At 38.5% G+C, this 23,623-nt stretch overlaps 1 protein-coding gene across 1 annotated transcript in view; it reads left to right on the top strand.

Moving 5' to 3' along the window:
• Positions 1–23,623, top strand: part of VPS8 (VPS8 subunit of CORVET complex) — a 329,884-nt gene that overhangs the window by 10,211 nt on the left and 296,050 nt on the right. Inside the window, exons 2-3 of the mRNA XM_053565122.1 lie at positions 16,806–17,065; positions 18,009–18,077. Coding sequence (XP_053421097.1) covers positions 16,913–17,065; positions 18,009–18,077 — 222 coding nt within the window. The 5' untranslated portion in view covers positions 16,806–16,912. The remainder of the gene's footprint in view (positions 1–16,805; positions 17,066–18,008; positions 18,078–23,623) is intronic.

Genomic DNA, 23,623 nt, shown 5'->3' with positions numbered 1-23,623 from the left:
CCTGAGAAACTGGGGACCCGTTTGGTGCGGTGGGGCTAAGTGGTTCTGTCTTGTTTTCAGCTGGTCTCTGTTCGACCCTAGTGAAACAGTTACTCTGGGTTGAAGTCTCAGGGGGCCTTCATTTCCGTTCCAGATCTGTTCCGTGGTGGTTGCCACCTGAGTAGATGCCTGGCCTCCTCTGGTTGCCCATGGAGACAGGGGATGTGGCTTCAGAGTATCCGGGAGTAAGCCCTGTTGCTGCTAAAAGACGGCTGCTGCTCTGTGCCTGTGGGCACCACTGCTTTGGTGTGGTTCCTTCCCTCTCAGCCGACCGTCCTCTCCTCACTCCCGTGCCCCAGAGTTAGCACTGACGAGCTGAAGTTCAGGCCCTGTTCACACCCCTGGAGAAATCACCCAAGAATCTGGACTCTTGGGGGACAGGCCTCCAGACCTCAGAGTGAGAGTGGAGGGGAGTGCTGGGAGCTCAGAGTTGCAGGTAGAGAATATATACAGTTTTATACAGTTTTATGCCTGGCGGGAGAAAGCCGTGGTACCCTAGTAGGGAAGGTAGGTCCAGTTTTTAGAGGGTCTCTCCCGTGGAGTGTAGTGGGAGGACCTTTGAACTCTGCTTGTTTGTTTGTGGGGCACTCCGAGTTGTTGTCATGGGGGAGGGGACTCCCATCTGCTTTGTGATGGATTTTGTACCATTTGTTTGTATCCTTGGGGTTGCAGCTCGCCTCAGCGGGGTTGATGTGCGTTCTTCAACCTTCTCTCTTGGTGCAGCTCAAATCTACCTGGTTACTTGCTAAATTTCTGTCCTTTAACTCTCCTTCTGGATGGGAGCCTCAGTGGAAAGCTGGCTTCAGTCAGCCATCTTGACTCTGCCCCCCCACTAGCCCTGTTTTCTACCAGAGGACCAGAACTGCTATTTGAGGCTTTGAAAGCCAGTGATGCATCTTGTTTGACTGCTTACCTAGGGAGGGTGAGATGATTGATTAGCTACTGTGTAATTAGGCACTGGGGATATGGTGATGAACAAGGTAGACTTGGTCTTTGTGCTCATGAAACCTGCACTCCACTTGGAGGCAAGGAATGGTGTTTCAGGCAGTGAAGAAATGATTACAGTGTAAGACAGTAATGAAAGAGAAGAACGATGTTATGGGTACATGTGAGCAGGGAACCTTACCTAGTTGAGGAGGATAGAAAGGGCTTTTTTTTTTTTTGAGACAGAGTCTCAAGCTGTTGCCCTGGGTAGAGTGACGTGGCATTACAGGTTACAGCAACCCCAAACTCTTGGGCTCAAGTGATTCACTTGCCTCAGCCTTCCAAGTAGCTAAGGCCACAGACGCCTGCCACAATGCCTAGCTATTTTTTTTTTTTATATTGCAGTTGTCATTGTTTTAGCTGGCCTGGGCCAGTTCAAACCCGCCAGCTTTGGTGTATATGGCCGGGCCGGCGCCCTGCCCACTGAGCTACAGGTGCTGCCCAAAAGAGCTTTTTTTGAGGAAATTTTGGCTAATACTGATAAATGTGACTTGCAGTGGTTGACAAGCCTGATTGCATAGAAATAGAGCTCAGTTATAACGTGGCTTTTTATGGCATGGCTTCCTGTGTTCTGTGAGTTAAATAAGTGTTCTCTGAAGCTTAGCATTTACAGATAATAAAACTGATATATTTAATTCACAATGCAAGTATTATTCCTGTCTTCCAATTCTTGTGTTAATCAGCATACATTTATTTTTTTAAATTTTATTTATTTATTTATTTTTGAGACAGCCTCAAGCTGTCACCCTTGGTAGAGTGCTGTGGCATCACAGCTCACAGCAAACTCCAACTCCTGGGCTTAAGCGATTCTCTTGCCTCAGCCTCCAAAGTAGCTGGGGCTAAAGGCGCCCACCACAACGCCTGGCTATTTTTTGGTTGTAGTTGTCATTGTTGTTCGGCAGGCCTGGGCTGTATTCGAACCCCCCAGCTCTGTTGTATGTGGCTGGCGCTCCTTTGCCACTTGAGCTACAGGTACTGAGCCAATCAGAAGTTATTTATTGAGTGTCTACATTACTATGCAAATCAATTGGCCAAGTGACTTGGAGTATACAAAGAAGCATGGCCCCTTTTTATTGTATAGCTGAGGAGAAAAGACATAGTTATATGGTAAGTTAACTAATATATCAAAATGAGGAAAGTGCAAAGTGTTCTGAATTCAGACGGTGGTTAGGGAAGAAGGGAAAAGAGGTCATGTGCAGATCTGATTCAAACAGTGCCCAGAAGGAAAGAAGGAATTTAGATAAGTGTAGAGGAAAAGGAAAGGAAAGGAAAATCGGCTTGAGCAGACATAGATGGAAAGTGAAAGTTGTTTTCAAAGGTCCCTGAGTGCACAGGCTGTGGAAGTTTGGAATTTTATTCTGTAGGCATTGGTGAGCTATTAAAAGTGAGGCCATTTGCCAGAGAAAGATAGAAGAACTAAAAGAAGTTAATTGTGTATTCTTTTTCTTCACAAACCACAAGAGACAAAACAAAACAGAGAAATAGAAAAGAAATAATTGGATTGGGAAGGCCAGAAACAACATATAACATTGTTTCCAAATCATGATTTCGTGATGTCTTTCTATCATATATAGTAAATTAATAAAAAAAGGATTTGATTTCACTATAGTGTGAAAAGTACCTCATATATCACTTTTAGGAGGAAAAGAATGTCAAGAGAATTAGACATGATTTGAAACTTGAAAAGAGTTGGGAATAAACATTTGCCAAAGTTAAAAAATCCATTGAAAGAGTTTTGCATTAATCTGCCCTAATATACGTCACATTATAGAGATTTTATTTAGTTGGCCAATGTCATAATAGGGTCATTGGTGTTTTTATGGTACATGTATTTTTTAATAGTCCTTAAATCTATTATTCATTGGTTGATAGTAGTCTTATTAAGAGGAAATACCTTTGAGAATCATCAAGATGTCAGGTAATCTTACGTCTGAACTATTAAAATATTAGTTTGTCATCACTCAGAAGAGGAGAGCATACTAGGTAATCATGATACTGTGACATACATTTCCTATTAGGTTAATCTGATTTCATTCTAGTAGACACTAATAAATAGTTGATGTAACTTGTTTTGTTATCTGCATGTGCTGGCTGGCAGCATTCCCTTAAGAACTATAATAACACTAGATCGCAGGATGGCTGGGTGAAGAGCTAGTTGTATAATTCCATCCCAAGAGGAATTTATGCATAGTTTATTATCAACCTTTGTACTAGGGTAGCACTTAAGTGATGTCTGAAGCAGTATCTGCATCAAATGTGATAATGGTAAACATTATATATTGAGCATTTCATCTTTGATATATATATTGGAATGAAGAACTTGCTTAAAAAATATGTGGGCAACATCAACTGACAAGGGAGGGGTTAGTATTTCAGGATGTTGGAGATGTGGCCAGAGACAAATTAATCGAAATTTGTTACTACAGTTGACCCTCAAACAACTCAGGAGTTAGGGAATGCTGACCCCCCCTAACAAAATCCAAGTATAACTATTTTTGACTCCCTAACAACTTAACTACTAATCACCTACTATTGAGTGGAAGCCTTACTGATAACATAAACAATTAAGACATATTTTGTGTGTTCTACATATTATATTGTATTCTTACAATGAAGTAATTTAGAAGAAAGTGTTAAGAAAATCATAAAGAAGAGAAAAAATACATACTATTGATTAAGTGGAAATGGATCATCACCATGATCTTCATCCTTGTATTATTGAATAGGCTAAGGAGGAGAAGGAAGAGGATGGGTTAATCTTGCTGTCTTGTAGGTGGCAGAGGCCAAAGAACATCAGTGTGTAAGAGAACCCACACAGTTCAAACCCGTGTTGTTCAGGGGTCTACTGTACATTCATTTCCTATTGTTGCCATAACCACGAATTTAGTGGCTTGAAACAATTCAGATTTATTGTCTGGCATCACAAGTCTGGCATCAGTCTCTAAAATCTATAATCTATTGTCTGGCATCAGTCATCTAAAATCAAGATGTTGAGACGGCTTTAGTCTTTTTGGGGACTCTGATGCTGATTCTGTTGTTGTATCTCTTCTCTCTCTGAGACTCTTCTGTCTCTGCCTTCCACTTTTAAGGACACTGTGATTACATTGGACACTTCACTGGCTAATGAAGAATAATCTATCTTGGGTTTCTCATTTAATCACACCTATAGAGTCTTTTTTGCCATATAAAGTAACATATTCACAGGTTCCACAAGTTAGAACTGGCATCATTGGGCACCCCTTAATCTGCCAACAGCAGAGAGGTTAATGGCTCAATTAATTTCTGTAAAATTCACTGCAACTGCTGTAGAGAACTTTCTCTTTCAAAAAATCTGAGCATGATGACTTTTTGATTCTTTGGTCTATTTGGGTTGGAAAAATTTGCTGGCTAACATGAAGAAAGGAATAATTGCTGGCACATGATAAAAGAGGAACTAAGTAAGGGGACATGGTTGGCTTTGCTGATGACATGTAGACTAATACTGATGTTAAAAAAAGCCATGATTTTAGTTTATTTTTCTTGGAATTCTTTTTTTTTTTAATTTATTTTTATTTTTATTTTTTTTTTGCAGTTTCTGGCCGGGGCTGGGTTTGAACCCACCACCTCTGGCATATGGGGCTGGCACCCTACTCCTTTGAACCACAGGCGCGGTCCAAAATTCTTTTTATTTCTTTTTTTAAAATTTCAGATCAGTGTGAGGGTACCTGTGATTAGGTTATGTTGTTTGCGTTTGTAAGGTAAAGTCCGAGTTGCAGTTGTTTTCTTCACCCAGGAGGTGTGCCATATGCCAACACATTGTGCCCTTTTTGTGGAAACTTGCCAAATCATTCCCTTCTTCTTGAATTTAGTTGAACTTTTCTCTTAAGTTAGCACGTAATTGTTATTCTCCTAGTTTCAATTTAGTATTGAGGACATGTGATGCTTATTTTTCCATTCCCGTCTTACTTAGGAGAGAGAGTGTTCTCCCTGTGCAGCCAGTTTGTTACAAAATATACAAAATCTCCATGTTTTTATGGCTGAATAGTATTCCATGGTATACATTTATGGCTGAATAGTATTCCATGGTATACGTATACCACAGTTTATTAACCCATTCATGGATTGAAGGGCATTTGGGTTGTTTGCACATCTTTGCAATTGTGAATTGGGCTGCTGTAAACATTTGAGTACAAATGGTAAAATGACTTTTTTCTCTTGTGTGGATATCTAGTAATGGAATTGCAGGATCAAATGGAAAGTCTACTTTTATTTCTTTGAGGACTTTCCATACTACTTTGCACTCTACATGAGTGTTGCCTTCCCTTCTCACTCATACCAGCTCCTGTTGCTTTGGGACTTTATGATGTAGGCCATTATCATTGGGATTAGGTAATATCTCAAGGTGGTTTTAATTTGCATTTCTCTGATAGAGACAATGAACATTTTTTTCATGTGTTTTTTTGGCCATTTGTCCTCATGAGAAAAGTTCTGTTCATGTCTGTTACCTAGTTTTTAATACGGTTCTTTTTTTTGTTGATTTGCTCGAGTTCTTTGCATGCAAAATCTTCACCTACTCTGAAGGTTGTCTCTTTGCTTTGTTGATTGTGTCCTTAGCTGTGCAGAAAAGTTTTTAACTTGATCAGGTTCCCCTTATTTTTGCTGTTGCTACGATTGCCTTTGGAGTCTTCTTCATAAATTCTTTCCCAGGCGGTGCCTGGGGCTCAAAGGAGTAGGGCTCCGGCCCCATATACTGGAGGTGGCGGGATCAAACCCAGCCCAGGTTTGAAAAACTGCAAAAAAAAAAAGAAGAAAAAAATTCTTTCCCAAAGCCAATGTTATTATGAGTTTTTCCCATGCTTTCTTCTGGAGTTTTTATAGTTTCATTCTTAGATTTAAATCTTTTATCCATAATGAGTTAATTTTCATCAGTGATGAGAGGTGTGGTTCTAGATTCAGTCTTTTGCAAGTGGCTAGCCAGTTCTCCCAGCACCATTTTTAAATAGAGATTCTGTCCCCTAGTGTATGCTTTTGTTTGCTTTGTCAAAAATCAGATGGCAACATGAGGCTGCTTTCATCTCTAGGTTCTCTATTCTGTTCATAGATCTCTGTCTCTGTTTTTATGACAGTACCATGCTGTTTTGATCACTATATATAGACTTTTAGTATAACCTGAAGTTTGGTAACATGATGCCTCTAGATTGGTTGTTATTTTGTAGAATTATGTTGGCTAGGTTTTTTTCTGGTTCTGTATAAAACATAGAACTCCTTACCTAACAAATGCAGTCAGTGTAACCTGGTTTATGGTACTCTCAGTGAATCCCCAACAATTAAAAAAAAAAAAAAACTAATATAGAACTCTTTGTTCAAGATCTTCAAAGTATGACAATGAAATTTTAATGCGTATTGCATTAAATCTATAGATTACTTTGGTAGTACAGACATTTTAACAATGTTGTTTCTTCCCAGACAGGAGTTTGGTATGTTCTTCCATCTGTTAACACCCTCTGCTATTTCCTTTTTTTTTTTTTTTTTAATTAATATGAGGGTACACATTTTTAGGTTACATTGTTTTTAATTCAATGGTAAAATTAAAGTTGTAGTAGAGCCCTTCACCCACCCGGGCATGCTGAACACCCTTACCTTGTGTATGTTAGATGAAATCCCTCCAATTGCTCTCCCTTCCTCCGGCCAGTTGCCCTTCCTTTTCTGCTTTTTCTTTACTCAGTATTTCATAGTTCTCTCTATGGAGATCCTTCACATACTTAGTTACGTATATTCTCAAGTATTTAATTTTCTTTGCTGTTACTGTGAGGGGTACTATATCATTGATTTGATTTTCAACCTGCCTTATGTTGACATATATGAAGGCTACTGATTTGTGAACATTGATTTAATATCCTGAGATGTTGCTGTATTTCTTGATGACTTCCAGGGGTCTCATGGTTGAGTTGTTGAGATTTCCTAAGTGTAAGATCATATCAGGAAAGAATGATAGTTTGACTTGTTTTGTTCCCATTTGGATCACTTGATAGCCTTCTCTTGCTTGATTGCATTAGCTAGGACTTACAGCACTATGTTGAATAGTAATGGTGATAGCAGGCATCCTTGTCTGATTTCAGTTTTAAGCAGAAATGCTTTCAGTTTTTCCTCATTCAGTATGATATTGGTTGTTTGAGGTACATGGCGTCTATCAGTTTAAGAAATGTCCCATCTATGACAATTTTCCTGTGTTCTTGTCAAAAAAAGATGCTGAATTTTGTCAGATGGCTTTTTCTGCATCTATGAGAGGATCATATAGTCTTTAGTTTTACTTCTGTTTATGTGGTGAATTACATTTATGGATTTGTGTGTATCAAACCATGCTTGATGGTTCTAGGGATGAAGCTCAGTTGGTCATGATGAATTATTTATTAATGTAAGCTGAATTCTGTTTGGTAAAATTTTCTTGAGAATTTTTTGCATCAATATTCATTAATGAGGGCGGTGCCTGTGGCTCAAAGGAGTAGGGTGCCAGCCCCATATGCTGGAGGTGGTGGGTTCAAAGCTAGCCCCGGCCAAAAAAACTGCAAAAAAAAAAAAAAATTCATTAATGAAATTGACCTGTAGTTTTCTTTTTTTGTTGTGTCCTTTTCTGGTTTGATATCAGTGTGATATTTGCTTCATAGAAAGAATAGGGGGAGAATTCCATCCTTCCAGTGTTTTGGAATAGATTCTGCAATATAGATAGGAGCTCTTATTTGAAGGTTTGGTAGAATTCTGGTATGAAACCATCTGGTCCAGGACTTTTTTTTGTTGGAATCTTTTTGTTTGTTTGTTTTTGAGACAGAGTCTTGCTTTTTCACCCTTGGTAGAGTGCCTTGGTGTCATAGCTCACAGCAACCTCAAACTCTTGGGCTCAAGCTGTTCTTTTGCCTCAGCCTCCCCAGTAACTAGGACTATAGGTGCCCACAACAATGCCCAGCTATTTTTAGAGATGGGGTCTTGCTCTTGCTCAGGCTGGTATCAAACCTGTGAGCTCAGGCAATCCACCCACCTTGGCCTCCCAGAGTGTTAGGGTAATAGGTGTGAGCCACCATGCCCAGCCTGGAAGCTTTTTAATAGTTGTTACAATTTTGGTGTTTGATATCAGTCTGTTTAAGAATTCTATTTCTTCCTGGTTAAGTCTAGGGAAATAGGCCAGGAATTGGTCCATTTCCTCCATGTTTTCAAATTTTAGGTCATAGAGTTTTTTTGTAGTATTCAGTGAAGATCTTTTCTATCTCTGTGGCATCTGTTGTTATTTCCTGATTGAGCTCATTATCTTGCTTTTCTGTTTCTAGTTAATCTGGCCAAGGGCATATTAATTTTATTTATCTTTTTAAGAACCCACTTTTTGTTTTGTGAATAGTTTTTTGTTCTCAATTTCATTTAGTTCTAATTTTGGTTATTTCTTTTCTTTTGCTAGATTTGGGATTGTATTGCTCTTCCTTTTCCATTTCTTTGAGGATGTAAAGAAATGTTTCTGTTTTCTGGATGTGGGCATTTAATGTGATAAATTTCCCTCTTAGGACTATTTTTGCTGTATTCCACAGGTTTGATAGTTTGTGGCTTTATTGTTATTTGGTTTGAGAAATCTAATAATTTCTTTATCTCCTTCTTGACCAAGTTTCATTTCCATAACTTTGTGTGCAGATGAAGGTGTCGGAGTTGAGTTCTACTTTTATTCTATTGTGGTCCATAAAGATACAAGACATAATTTCTGTTCTTTTAAATTTGTTGAGGTTTGATTTATGTACTAGGATATGATCAATTTAGGAGAATGTTGATTTATGTACTAGGACATGATCAATTCAGGAGTATTGGGGTGAAATATTCTATATATGTCTGTTAAGCCCATATTTGTTCTAGTGTCATGTTTTAAGTCCATCATCATTTCTTGGTTTAGTTTCTGTTTGGAGAATCTGTCCAGTTCTGTCAGTGGAATATTGAAGTCCCCAGTTATTATGGTGTTGGTTATCATATTATTCAAACCAAGTAGAGTTTGTTTTATAAATCTGGGAGTGTTTTAAGTTGGGTGCCTAAATATTTAGAATCAAAATGTCATCTTGTTGTATTGTTCCCTTGACCCATATATAGTGTCCATTTTTATCTTTCTCTACTTTCATTGCTTTAGAGCCAATTGTATCTGCAAATAAGATTGCAACTCCAGCTTTCTTCTTATTTCCATGTGCCTGAAATACTGTTTTCCAGTCCTTCTTCTTAAGTCTTATTTTGTCCTTTGGGGTTAGATGTATTTCCTGAAGATAGCATACACTTGGCTGGTCAGCTGGCCTATGCCTCTTCAGTGGGTAATTCAACCCATTCATGTTTATTGAGAGAATTGATATGTGGTGTGTATTTCTATTTGACTTGTTGTGTGGAGGTCTATTGCCTTTTTTTTAAAAAAATCACTTGGGCCATTGTGGAAGCTAGGCTTTGTCCTTTAGTTTTCAGGATCTTTACTTTGCTGGTGGTCATTGTATTGGTCTGCATATAGTAGTAGTCTTGAGTATTTCCTGCAGAGCTGGTTCTGTAGTGGCAAATTTCCGCAAATGTTTGCTTGTCAGTAAAAGATTTGATTTCTCCATCAAATATGCTACTTTGTTTTGTAAGATACAGAATCCTAGGTTGGCAGGTATTTTGTCTGAAAAGATTGAATGGGGGAACCCACTTCCTCTGGCTTATAATGTTTCATCTGAGAAGTCAGGTTGATGACTTTGCCTTTGTAGGTCAGATGCTGCTTATGCCTAGCTGCTTACAGAATTTTCTCTTTTGATTTTGGCCAGGTTAATTACTGTGTGTCTAGGAGATGCTCTGTATGAATTGAGTTGACTTGGGGTTCAGTATCTATAGTTGATGAACATCTGAATCTTTGGCAATGCTTAGGAAGTTTTCAGTTATGATATCATCAACTAGAGCTTCCTGGCCATTAGAATTCTGTTCTTTGGGCGGCGCCTGTGGCTCAGTGAGCAGGGCGCCAGCCCCATATACCGAGGGTGGCGGGTTCAAACCCGGCCCCGGCCAAACTGCAACAAAAAAATAGCCGGGTGTTGTGGCGAGCGCCTGTAGTCCCAGCTACTTGGGAGGCTGAGGCAGGAGAATCGCCTAGGCCCAGGAGTTGGAGGTAGCTGTGAGCTGTGTGACAACACGGCACTCTACTGAGGGCGATAAAGTGAAACTCTGTCTCTACAAAAAAAAAAAAAAAAAAAAAAAGAATTCTCTTCTTCAAGGATACCTATAATTTGTGTGTTTGTACACTTTGTGTAGTCCCACAATTCTCTTAAGAGATTGTTCTGCTTTTACTCTCTTCTATTCTGCCTCTTTATTTATTTATTTTTTATTTATTATTATTATTTTTATTATTTTTTGAGACAGAGTGTCACTTTGTTTCCCTTGGTAGAGTGCCATGGCGTCATAGCTCATAGTAACCTCAAACTCTTGGGTTCAAGTGATTCTTTTGCCTCTGTTTCCTGAGTAGCTAGGACTACAGGTGCCCGTCACAATGCCCAGAGATGTCTATTTTTAGAGATGGAATCTTGCTCTGGCTCAGCCTGGTCTCAAACCTGTGAGCTCAGGCAATCCACCTGCCTCAGCCTCCCAGAGTGCTAGGATTACAAGCATGAGCCACCACTTTAAATAACTGGGGTTTTTTTCTGCCTCTTTAAATAACTGGGTAAATTTGAGAGTCTTGTCTTCAACATTTGAGATTGTTTCTTCTCCATGATTTAATCTGCTGTTGAGCCTTCTGCTACATTTTACAACTCCCTGAATGACCTATTTTTTTAATCTCTGTATATTCTTTCTAATTTTGTCCATATCCTTGGAGACTTTGTCTTTTATTTTGTTAAATTCTTGGGTCATGCCAGGCATGGTGGCTCATGTCTGTAATCCTAGCATTCTGGAAGGCTGAGGCAGGTGGGTTGCCTGAGCTCAGGAGTTCGAGACCAGCTGAACCAGAGCAAGACCCCTGTCTCTAAAAATAGCCAGGCATAGTGGTGGGCACCTGTAATCCTAGCTACTTGGGAGGCTTGAGGCAAGAGAATCACTTGAACCCAAGAGTTTGAGGTTGCTGTGAGCTATGATGACACGGAACTCTACCAAGGGCAACAAAGTAAGACTCTGTCTCAAAAAAAAAAAAAAAAAAAAAAGAAAAATCTTGGGTCAATTTTTAGATTTCCTTTCCTTGCTTTTGTACTTTTCCTTTGTTTTCTTTGTTGTTTTTGGCACCTGTACTCTGAAACCATTTCTGTCATTTCCACAATTTTTTTCTTTTTTGCAGTTTTTGGCCAGGTCTGGGTTTGAACCTGCCACCTCCAGTATATGGGGCCGGCACCCTACTCCTTTGAGCCACAGGCCCTGCCCTTCCACGATTTTTTGGATAATTGGGATCTTTTACGGTAGCTTAGTGATCCATTGAAGGAGTTGATCTGTTCTGATTCTTCATGTTACCAGTGATTTTTTTGTTGGTTTCTCCTCATGTGTGGTTTCTTATTCTTTATTTCCTTCCCCTATTTATTTCTCTGTCTTCTGCCTTCCCTTTCATCATCTTTGCTTATAGGTGTTGAGGTTGACATGGCCTCTTAGTGATGGTGAGTGGTACTTGTGAGTGAGAATCAGTCACAACCTGTTTGCTTGAGTTGGAAGACATTTTGAGGGGCTATGGTTATTGGTTCATGTTTGTGCCAGCTGCTGAGATGTTCTTTTGTATCTGTGGTAGACAGATATCACCCTGGTGGGGAACTTGAGCGCCTCATGCTTTAGTACGTTTTTTTTTTTTTAAGAGACAGAGTCTCACTTTATTGCCCTGGTAGAGTGCTGTAGCGTCATAGCTCACAGCAACCTCCAACTCCTGGACCCAAGTGATTCTCTTGCCTGAGCCTCTCAAGTAGCTGGGACTACAGGTGCCTGCCATAACGCCCGGCCATTTTTTTTTGCTGCAGTTTGGCCAAGGCCAGGCTTGAACCTGCCACCCTCAGTATATGGGGCCAGTGCCCTACCCACTGAGCCACAGGTGCCACCTCTTAGGGAGTTTCTTGATCTCCGTGACCACCCCAATCCCATGATCTAGAATGAGTAGTATAAGACACTTTTCATTATCATAATCAAAGATTTTTATTAAGTGTCTCTGATACTTTGGTGGGGGCTGTACTCGTCTTAGTTAAAACCCCTACCATTTAGCTCATGATGAAACTGCTAAGATATTTTTCTGATACCCTTAGCATCCAGGAGCGTTCAACCTGTGTGCCTCATGAGGATTATTTAATGAGTATTTTGCTTATATGTGGGGTTAGATATTGTGAAAATTATTCACAGACTATTGTTTTTGCTTATCAGCTTTTGTTAGTGTTTGTGTATTTAATGTGTGGCCCAAGACAATTCCAATGTGTGTCAGAGAAGAAGAAAGGTTTGATACCCTTGGTAGACCTTTGCAAAAATATTAAATTTTATTTTTGAGTCTTTAACTTTAGAAAAATTAAATCTTGAGGAAGTTTAAATATACTAGCTAATATTTCTTGAAACTTATATATCCAGGTATTCTTCTACATGCTTTGTAGTCATATGATTTGTTCCTCACCAGTAGCCCTGTAAAATAGGTGGTTGCGTTTTTTGGAAGAAAGTATGTTGGCTTATGTAGCCAAACTTTCAGAAAGCTATGGGCTAAGATCATAGAAGACTAGAATCTGGGACTTGCCTAATATCAGGACTCTTCTTTCCTACTTCATTTTTAGATTGATTTTATTCTTTCTGTACCTAGAATGTAATTTTTGTTTTTAGAGGTCAGTCTCAGAGACGGACAATACATAGTAGCTGTTTAGTTGATGTATGTTAGATGAATGACAACTTTACTGCAGAAGAGGGCAGGGTGGGCAGTGTGGGATCTGCTCAGCCTTATCATGCATTGTTCAGAGAACAGTGGAAATGGCTGTTCCTCATCAGTTCCTTTTTAACGATAGCAGTGAGAGACTCTGGCTGTATTACATAATCCATTTTACTAGGGGATTTTTTGATAGGTAGCCTCTAAAAGAAGCCTATGATTTGAAGGAGCCCTTCCCATAACAAGAGGTGCTATTGTGAGCAAACACCACAAGTGTCCTCAATATTCCATTTTACAGATGTAGAAATAGAGGGGTTCAAAGAAGGTAAACAATTGACCAAAGTCACAAATAGGAACTGGTAAAGTCTAGATTCAAACCTGATTTTATTTGTTTGTTTATTTGTTAATTGCTTTAAAAATGTTTATGGATCTATAAATAAATCCCCATAAATATTTATGGTATACATGTGATATTTTGGGTTAAAAATTTTTTAAATTTTAATATGTTTAGAGGGTACGAATTGAATCATATTACACGTGTATATTGTATAGTGGTAGAGTCTGGGCTTTTGATGTATCTATCAGGATAGTGTCCATTGAATCCCATAAGTAATTTTTCATCCCTCACCCCTTCTCACCCTTCCCTCATTTGAGTTGCTAATGTCCATTAAAACACTCTGTGTGCTCTCGGGTAGCCATAGTTTAGCTCTCACTTATAAGTGAGAACATGTGTCATTTGTTTTTCTGTCCTGGGGTTACTTCACTTAGGATATTGGCTTCCAGTTCCATCCAAGTCTTTGTAAAAGCTAGTGTTTCATTTTTTTCTTATCACTGAGTAGTAGTACTCCATGGTGTATATATACACCATATTTTCTTAATCCACTCATCAGTTGATGGGTACCTACATTGATTCCATATCTTTGTGACTGTGAATTGTGCTGTGAGAAACATACGAGTATAGGCATCTTTTTGATCTGATTTCTTTTCTTCTGTGTAGGTATCTAATGGTGGTATTGCAGGGTGAAATGGTAGCTGTACTTTTAGTTCTTCGACAAACCTTCATACTAACCTTCATAGAGATTGTACTAATTTACATTCCCACAAAGAGTGTGTAAGTGTTCCCTTTTCACCGCATCCCTGCTAACACCTCTTATTTTTTGGCTTTTTCTTAACTTGATTTTTTTTTTTTTTTTTTTTGAGACAGAGTCTCACTATGTCACTCTCAGTAGAGTGCTGTGGGGTCACAGCTCACAGCAACCTCAAACTCTTGGGCTTAAGTGATTCTCTTTGCCTCAGCCTCCCAAGTAGCTGGGACTATAGGCTCCTGCCACAACACCTGGCTTTTTTTTTTTTTTTTTGGTTGCAGTTGTTTAGCTGTTGTGTTAGCCGGCCTGGGCCGGCTTTGAAAGCACCACTCTCGGTGTATGTGGCTGGCTCTGTAACCACTGTGCTACGGGCACTGAGCCTCTTAACTTGATTTTAATAGGCTCTGTGGCTTATATTTTTTCCACTTTGCCATCACATTACGTTGGTAAAAGGAGCTCAGTGAAATGAGGGTTGGAAATGGAGTAGGACAGCTTAAAATGGTGATGTTCTTTCTTCAGGAAATGCTTGATCACTTGAGACTTCTTCATGGTGATATTGGTGTTCATGGATGCTGAATTGTTATATGTCTTTGAGCTTGTTAGTAACTCCAGATAGGAGATGAAAAGAGCCAGAGAAAAGTTGTTTTCTTTTCTTAGTTATTTTGCAAAGACAAATGTGAAATACGAAACATTTTAGATTATGAAAATCATTTAAATAAGAGTTTTCTTTTTTCTTTTATTTTTTTGCTGTGTAATTTTTCCTTCCACTATTTAAAAAGTATATGGGTATGAATAAAAGTTAATGCATATTCTCAGGAACCCACTGAATGTGAATCATGTTATGCATGTTTTACACAAAGTAACAATTCATTTCTTTCTTCTTCTGTGACCAAGACTGGAATGTAGTAGTATCATCATAGCTAACTATAGCATCAAACTCCAGGGCTCAAGTGATCCTCTTGCCTCTGCCTTGTGAGTTGCTGGGGCTACAGACACTTGCCACTATGCCTGGAAAATTTTTTTGTAAAGATGGGGTCTCACTGTGTTGCCCAGGCTTGTCGCAAATTCCTGGCCACAAGTGATCATCCCACCTCAGCTTCCGAAAGTGCTGGGATTACAGGGATAAGATACTGCTTCCAGCCTGTTCATGTCTTTTAAAGTGATAAAAATGAAACATTGAAAGAAGTGAAATTATAGGTACTAAAGAGAATGAGCCTCATTGGATAAAATTATCAGTGATGTTTTGGCATGTTATTTAAAAACAACCTCAGTTTGCTTTAAAAAAATAGTTACTTCAAGCCATCTTTCGTGGTACATGCCTGTAGTTCTAGCTTCTTGGGGAGCTGAGGCAGAGAATTGCTTAAGCCCAAGAGTTTGAGGCTAGCCTGGGCAACATGGTGAGACCCTGTCTCTTTAGAAAAATAAATAGTTATTTTAATAGCCAAGTAGTTGCCTGCCTTTTTCTGCCTGAACTTCACTAAGTAATAACACTAAGAGTAGTTCACTATGGGGGTGAGCCTTGGTGGTGGTTGTTGGTGTTTGTACCCTGGAGGGTAGTATATAGTTTGAAAAACCTTCTCAAAGTTCTGCTAGTTGTTTGGTACTATTGAAAACACCTCATTTAGAGCACAAAATGACCTATATTTTTACTATTGTTGTTATTAGGACATTGCTTCTGTTTTGTATTTTTGTTTTATTCTAAACCAGGAAAGCTAAACAGACTTTTAAAAGTTCAGTCACTTGTAGCCCAATTGAAATGCAACCTAAAAATACTTAATTAATTAATTAATTTTTTTGAGACAGTCTCACTATGTTACCCTCAGTAGAGTGCTGTGGCGTCAGAGCTCACAGCGACCTAAAACTCTTGAGCTTAAGCAATTCTCTTGCCTCAGCCTCCCAAGTAGCTGGGACTATAGGTGTCTGCCACAATCCCCAGCTACTTTTTTTGCAGTTGTCACTGTTGTCCAGCAGGTCCAGGCTGGGTTTGATCCTGCCTGCCTTGGTGTATGTAGCCAGTGCCCTAACTACTGAGCTATGGGTGCTGAGTCTCTGAAAACATTTAAAAGCAAATTTAATTTATTAAACTTGTAATAATTTTTGAATATATTTTTAATTTTATAGAAATGACAATTTTACAATAAACTAAATTATGTGGCTTTTTTTTTTGATACAACAGAGTGTTCTATCATTTAGAGCTGTAAAATAACAAATTGTGTAAGTTTCTAGTTTTTTTTAGTATTTCATTTTTCCCTGAAAATGTCCACGGTTCTCTAGGACTAGCTTGCTTTCTAGAAATCTCTGGTAGGTAGGTTATAGACTTTTTGTGTCTTGGTGGTATCTCCCTGATAGATCTGAATTCTTAAGATTTGCTAGTGTTGTGTTAAATAACTATGTATTCATCCTTGGTTTTTATACTAAGTTTCCTAGGGCCACATTCCCTAGGACATCTGTGGCCCTGTGTGCATGCGAACAAGGAAACTGGTCTATATGCTTATCTCCAGGGAGAACTGGAGTGCCACCCGGGGTTTGGGAAGGTAAGGAAGGGTTTAATTGTAGTTTCTGGCACCAGTATACCATTTTATTGTTAGGTACATACATATATTTGGGACCAGGTCTAGAGTCTGGGCCTACTAAATCTATCGCTGTCACCAGTTTCATGACTTTGAGTGATGGGCCACTTCCTAGACTCCTGTAGTATGAGTTAGGTGTTCCTTCTTTGCTTCCTTAGAAAGCCTCCCTCCATATCATATCCTATACCCCCATATTGATTTTTATTTGTTTGTAATCAGACAATTGAATGAAGTCTGACCAAGTAAGTCTTTGGAATGTCCATTTGTCAAGGAAGAAATCTAAACGATACTTTCTTTTTTTCTTTTTTTTTAAAGAGGTCATAATTCAAGTCTGTGTGATCTAAGGCAAGAAAAAAACAGAACCAAAACCAAATAAGCAGGTGCTTGCTTGGATTGACTGAATACTGTTATTAAAAGTAAATATGGAAAATGAACCAGACCATGAAAATGTGGAACAGAACCTCTGTGCCAAGACTACTGAAGAAGAACTGAATAAGTCTTTCAATCTAGAGGCTTCGCTTTCAAAATTCTCCTATATAGATCTGGACAAGGAACTGGAGTTCAAAAATGATCTGGTAAAAATTTCAACTTTTGTCAAGTGTTGATGTTTAACAAAAGTGTTGGTTAGATAGAGTATACTTTATGACTCAAAGACTATTAGTATATCATCTTTGCATGGGGTGATAGACGTCTGTGTACAGCTACTCGGGAGGCTGAGGCAAGAGAATCGCTTAAGCCCAGGAGTTGGAGGTTGCTGTGAGCTGTGTGAGGCCACGGCACTCTACCGAGGGCCAGAAAGTGAGACTCTGTCTCTACAAAAAAAAAAAAAAAAAAGAAGTCTGTGTACAGTTTTATGAGATGATACAACTCTTCATTTGTATTATCTGTTACAGTTTATGAAACATTTTAATTCTTGCTGTCATTTAAGCTTTACAGCTCTTACTCTAATAATCCATCTTATAGGTGAAGACACTGGCATGCAGCTATATGTTAAATGACTTCTTTAGGTCACAGAGCTAGTGGTATGTTAGAATTCTTAACTTGCACAGTGACTTTTTTCCTCCTGTGGATTGAACATTCTATTAATTGGTTTCTGTGACTATGAGAACATTTCATGACAGAGTTCATCTCTCACTATAATTTATAATTAAGAAATGTGATGTCAGACCTTTGTTTATTGCTTATGACTTATGTCTGCACTTAAAAACATTAGTTGTCATGAGATACACTGTTTTGTCATTTGTGAGAAAGCAGATGCAAAAGTCCTTCAGTAAAAGCTTTTTGGAAAGGATGTCAGGACTGTGCATCAGTGCCTTTGTCTTGGTAGTCACTGAAGAGAAACTGTTCTGTAATCTTTTAACCTGGTCCTTGCGTCCATGGATTTTTGAGTTGACTGTTTGATTTTTGCTCGTAAGTTCGTCTTTTAGTCAATGGTGGTTCTAATCAATTAAAACACTCTTAAAGTTAGAAGGGGAAAGGCATCCTTGTGAGAACATTAAATTTCTTTTCTTTGTTTAGATTGATGATAAGGAGTTTGATATTCCTCAAGTTGATACTCCTCCAACACTGGAAAGCATATTAAATGAGGTGAGTAAATATTAGTGATCATTCTGTGGCATCAACTTTAATAACTTTTAGGCTAGTTGTAGTATGTATATCTAGATATGCATTATCTAGTATGGTAGTTATTGATCCCATGTATCAATACACTTATAGGCTGTTAATGGGAGTGCAGACTAGTACACCTTTTTTGGAAAGTTGTATGGAAATACCTCAAAGAACTAAAAGTAGACCTATCATTTGATCCAGCAGTCCCACTATTGGGTGTTTATTCAAAGAAAAAAGTCATTTCATCAAGAGGACATGTGCACTCAAGTGTTTATAGCAACACAGTTCATAATCACAAAGATATGGAAACAACCCAAGTGTTCATTCCTACTTGAGTGGACTAGTAGAATGTGATGTGTGTATATAAATATGTATACACACACACACACACACCATGCGGTACTACTCAGCCATAAAAAAAAAAAAATGGTTAATACCTTTTGTAACAACCTGGATGATATAACTGAAGATCATTCTTATAAGTGAAATTTCCCAAAAGTGGAAAAATGTTTTCACTATTAAATTGGAATCAATTGATCAACGCTCATGTACATAGTTGGTAGTAAAACTCAACAGAAAACAAGAGGTGGGAGGGGACACAAGGGAGAGGTAAGTTCATACCTGACAGGTACAATGCATACTACCTGGGTGAGGAGGGGCATACTTGTAACTTAAACTGTGCAAAAGAAAGTCATGTAACCAAAACAATTTTAATTAAAAAAAATTAAAAATAAAAAAATAAAATTTAAGTTAATTACAGTTAAATAAAAATTCAATTCCTCAGTTGCATAAGGCACATTTCAAGTGCTTGGTAGCCACATGTGGCTAGTGGCTGCTATGGTGGACAGCATAGCTACAGAGTATTTCCATCATTGTAGAAAGTTGTAGTGGACTGCACTGGTCTAGACTGTGAGCTTCTCAAGGCAGAAACCATGTCTTATTCATCTTTAATCTTTGTGCCCAGCACAAAGCCTAATACTTGGTAGACTTAAAAAATATATTAAGTGAATTGAAATACTAACTTAATATCACTTTTGAGGTTTGTATTATGTGTTGATAATGATTATTTCACTCACCAGCGGTATTCAAATAGCTTATCCTCTGATACTAGAGAATGTTTTGCAGCCTTATAACGAGCTTCAGTACTCTTCTACATGAAGAAAAGCAATAATACCAGTATATGGTTTTTGTGCAAATATGTGGTTGGTGCGAGTATATGGTTGGTGAAGTATGTCCGGTTTTATGTGTATCCTGCATCTGCTGCCAGCTCTTCACCTCAATCTTCCTAATTCTTTAATCACTTGCTTGTGATTTCCTTGGAAGAACTTAGCTTTTCATTTGAGACCTTTAAAGTGTATAGATTTATTTCAGTTCCATAGTTGTTTTCCAAAAGATAAAGTTGCAGAGGTTCCTCAACAGAAATGCCCACCTTGGTGGGCACACTCGTAGTGAGTTGGGCTTCTTTGCCTGTACTTTCAGGGTATACGCTACACTTTATAGGATGCAAACTATTTCTCTGTGAATTGTATCTTTTATTTTTCTTGTGTGGCTTTGATTTCTATTTTTTATATCAGTTTGATGTTGCTATTACTTTGAATGTGTTTTAAGTTAAAAATGTTCTGTATGTTCTATATTAAGACTTAAGCACTTTTGGTTTTTGACAAAAAAAGGCTTTGGTCCATGAAAGAATATCCTGTTGTAGTGAAATGTCCTTTATTTATTACTTTCTAATATAGAGGAAATCTTTCATTAGAGATATTATTTTTAGTCAGTCGTACTAAAATGATCTTAATCACATCCTCATTTCAATTATCTTATTAAATATGAAATAAAAATCTTAGAAGACTGTATAGAAAGCCCTATTTATATATCTTTATATTATATAGGTAAAATACTGCTCACGAATGAGCTATAGTTCATAATGAAGGAAAACTATGCTTGTACAATTTTCTTATCTAAGAGCAACAGTAAATACAGTCATTAGTGGTTTACTGAGAAGACAATACTGTTGTCATCCTTAGTAGTAATTTGAGTGGCTAGTGTATCTGGGTCATGATATAGACACTGAGGTTATAAAGTGCTATAGAATGTCTCTGTGCTTGAGAGAGAAATGGTACTGGGAATCGGCCAGCCATTATTCCTCCAGGGAGCTAGGCAGGCAGTAAGTGAAAGGAAAAGTAATTTAAGTTGTAGCTCATTATGAAGATTGTAACATGGGCGTGGGGATTATTAAATGATTTTTTTAAATGAAAAGGGCAGAAGTAGAAAGTGTAAATAAGCCCTTGCTCCAGGATATGCATAATAGATACATATATTTTATAATGTTCATTACTGTCAACTTGAAGGGAGGCTGGGAAGAAATGGACATTCAACATATTAAAAAAAAAAAGGGAATTTAGAGATTACTGAGACATCCTAGATCTCAGAATTTAAGGCTTGAAGTTATGTTACTAGCTCTTGTCATCCTTTGAAACTGTGCTGCCTCTGAAATTTTTAATTTTGAAATTCCATTTTCTAATAATAACCTCCTCCCACCCCAGCCCCTGTTTCCTTACTTCCATTAAACCTGTTCTTTGTCTTCATCAAGACCAAATCTATTGATCTTTCCTAGTCTTCTTGAGAGTAGTCAGAGAGTACATGGTTTATCTCAGTCTTGCTATTGGGCTGTGCAGCCAGAAATGTCTTTTGAACTTTTCATTGAGGTGTAGCGTACATACAGATATGTGTACAAATCATAAGCGTATGGCGTGTGGAACAACCTGTGCACCCAGAAGCTCCTCTTCTGCCCCTTCAGTATCCAACCCCAAGGAAATTACTGTTATAACTTCTATCAGCATTGATTAGTTTTCCTGCTTTGAACTTTATGTAAAGAGGATTATACTGTATGTACTGTTATGTGTCTGACTTGTTTCTCTCAAAATTATGTCTTTAGATTTATTCATACTTCATTTTTGTCTATAATTTTTCATTTATTCTCATAATATAAAGAATTGATATATAAAATTCTTTATGAATATGCCATTTATTCATTCTACTGTTGGTAGACATCTCCCTCCTCCCCTTCCTCCTTCCTCCCCCCCTCTATTACACAAACACACACACATCCATAGGAATGTGATAGGATTGTATACGTTGTACACATCAGTTTGGGGAAAACTGATACATGTATTTGTTCTGTGTAGTAATTTTAAATTCAGTTTTGGCATCAATTCTTTTCTTTCTGTGACTTTTACTTATTTTATAAGCCTAGCTTACCTCATCTGATCTATTTTTCTTAATTATGTCCCCAGGCTGCTTGAGAAAATCAAGTAACATTTTGTTGACTCTTGCCTAAGACCTTGATGTTGTAGTTCTTATTTCTGAATTGTTTCCTTTTGTGTTTCCTGTAGCAGTTCTAATATTTTACAACTCTCAAGTAACGTAATGTCTCCTTGCCAGTCCTGACTCTGTTCTTAGAAGACATGTGGAGGTATCTGAAAAGCAGTTGTAAATTTGGACTCACTTCAAGAGAAATGTTGATGCTAAAGACACAGACTTTGGAGTCTTTAGCATAACACGGTCCTTAAAGCCATCGGTATGCATAACCTCGCTCAAATAGAAAGTGTGTGAAGTAAGGAGAGAAGAGTGCTAAGAATCTGTAATCCTGGGGGACACTAGCATTTAAAGGCTGGGCTGAAGAGAAGCTAGTAGAGCATAGGACTGATAAGAGGGCACATAAGTTTGGAGGAGAACTAGGAAAGAGATGTACTGAAAACCAATGGCAGGGAAAGTTTCAAGGAGTAGGGAGTTCTCTCTCTTCTCTCTCCTCTCCTTTTCTCTTTTTCATTTGTTAGCGTTTAATGAACCTCCCTCCATGTGGCTTCAGGCCACTAAGACACAAGTCCCTCCAACACCCCCAGTCTTCTCTTCAGCTCTTTTGCTGAAGAAATTGGCCTTCACAATGGCTGTCTGCTTTGGGAGCTTTTCCTCCCCCAGAACCTTGTAGCAGCCCAACTGTGCTATATCCGTGATGGGAGCAGCCCTAGGCTTGTTTTTGGCAGCCTTCAACAGTGTCTGCTTACTGACTGATATCCACAGTTTATCCAGGTTGACAGCTGACTTTATAAAGTGTATAAATCTATACACTTTAAAGGTCTCTGTTTCCTCATTAAGTGGTAATGCCTCATACCAATTTCTCCACCGTAACCTGGGTGATACTGTAAAATTGATGCTGTGTGATGCATGCCAGCACCATTACCCCAGCCTGCTGGGTACTTCGGCGCTTGCCAATGCAGCCATGGCCGTGGCTCACGTGGCCCCGAAGCTTCCAGTCTTCCTCAGTCTGGATGGCATATCAGTGACTGAGATGAAAGAGAAGTAGGGAATCTTCAACAGGCTTAAATGATGGATAGGGGACAGAGCTTTTGTCCAGCTGTCATGCTAACTGACAATAGGCCAGTAGATTTGGCTAGTAACTTCGGCAAGGTTTGTACAGTAGCTTGTAATGAATGGAAAAAGTGGAGATAATGAGTATAGATTACTCTCTTAAGGACAGTGATTGGAAGTGGTAAGGAAGAAGTTAGTCCAGCTGAAAGAGAAGACAGTTCTTTAGTGTCTGTCACTCAGAACCACCTTGTACAAAGTCAGGTTCCTCATCCTGCTTTATCAGCTTTGTCTACTTTCTCATCTCATCTAGGAGTATCACTTTTGCCTAGTCATTCAAGCTGGAAACCCTGGAGTCTTCTTTGACTTCTCCCTTACCTCTCCCACCTGCATGGCCCAAACTCTCAAACATTTAAATGGTTACTTTTGTTTTTATCTCAGTAATATCTGTTCGTCATTTTCTTTCTTGACTTGTGTAGCATTCCTAGTCTAGGGTCTCTTCTTTTACCTTGATATTGCAATAGCCCTCTTACTGGTACTTAAGTCTTATCCTCTGGCCTCACCCGTTGTTCATACAGCCCTATCCATCTTCCTGAAACATGGTTCCCATCATGTCTCCCACTTCCTGCCTTTCATATGTAGCACACTAATTCATGAAATGAGTACTGATTATGCATGTGTCTAGCACTGTATTAGGCACCAGGGGTACAGAGCTGGACAGGGTAGACGTGGGCCCTGCCTCCAGATAGCTTAATGGATAGATTATCTCCAGCTTCTCCTCATATACTCCAGCCATTTTGGACTAATTTCTTTTCTATGGGAAAAATCCATATTATGAAATCGTCGTATCTCCACATGCTCTTTCTTACCTAGAATGTCTTCCTTCTGTCTGCCAGTTACATTTTTCACACTATAGTATAATGTATTTATAGTCAGGTGGTATTTGTTTTCTTCTCTTTAGCCATTGGCTGTTAAAATTTACATTTACATTTACATTAAAGCACCCAAACAAGTTTGAATTTTAAGAAATATTCTATAGCTAACATAATCTGTGTAATGCTCTTGCTTTCTGCTACAAGAAGTTTTTCCATTCAACTCTTTGTAAAGAGGGGGATGTATCTAGAGTTGAAATTTAACTCTGGTAATTGTGCACTATGCATCTC

This window comes from Nycticebus coucang, chromosome 16, assembly GCF_027406575.1.
Source record: "Nycticebus coucang isolate mNycCou1 chromosome 16, mNycCou1.pri, whole genome shotgun sequence".
Taxonomy (NCBI): domain Eukaryota; kingdom Metazoa; phylum Chordata; class Mammalia; order Primates; family Lorisidae; genus Nycticebus; species Nycticebus coucang.
Note: the sequence above shows the minus strand (reverse complement) of the source record. Positions and strands in the feature narration are given on the sequence as shown.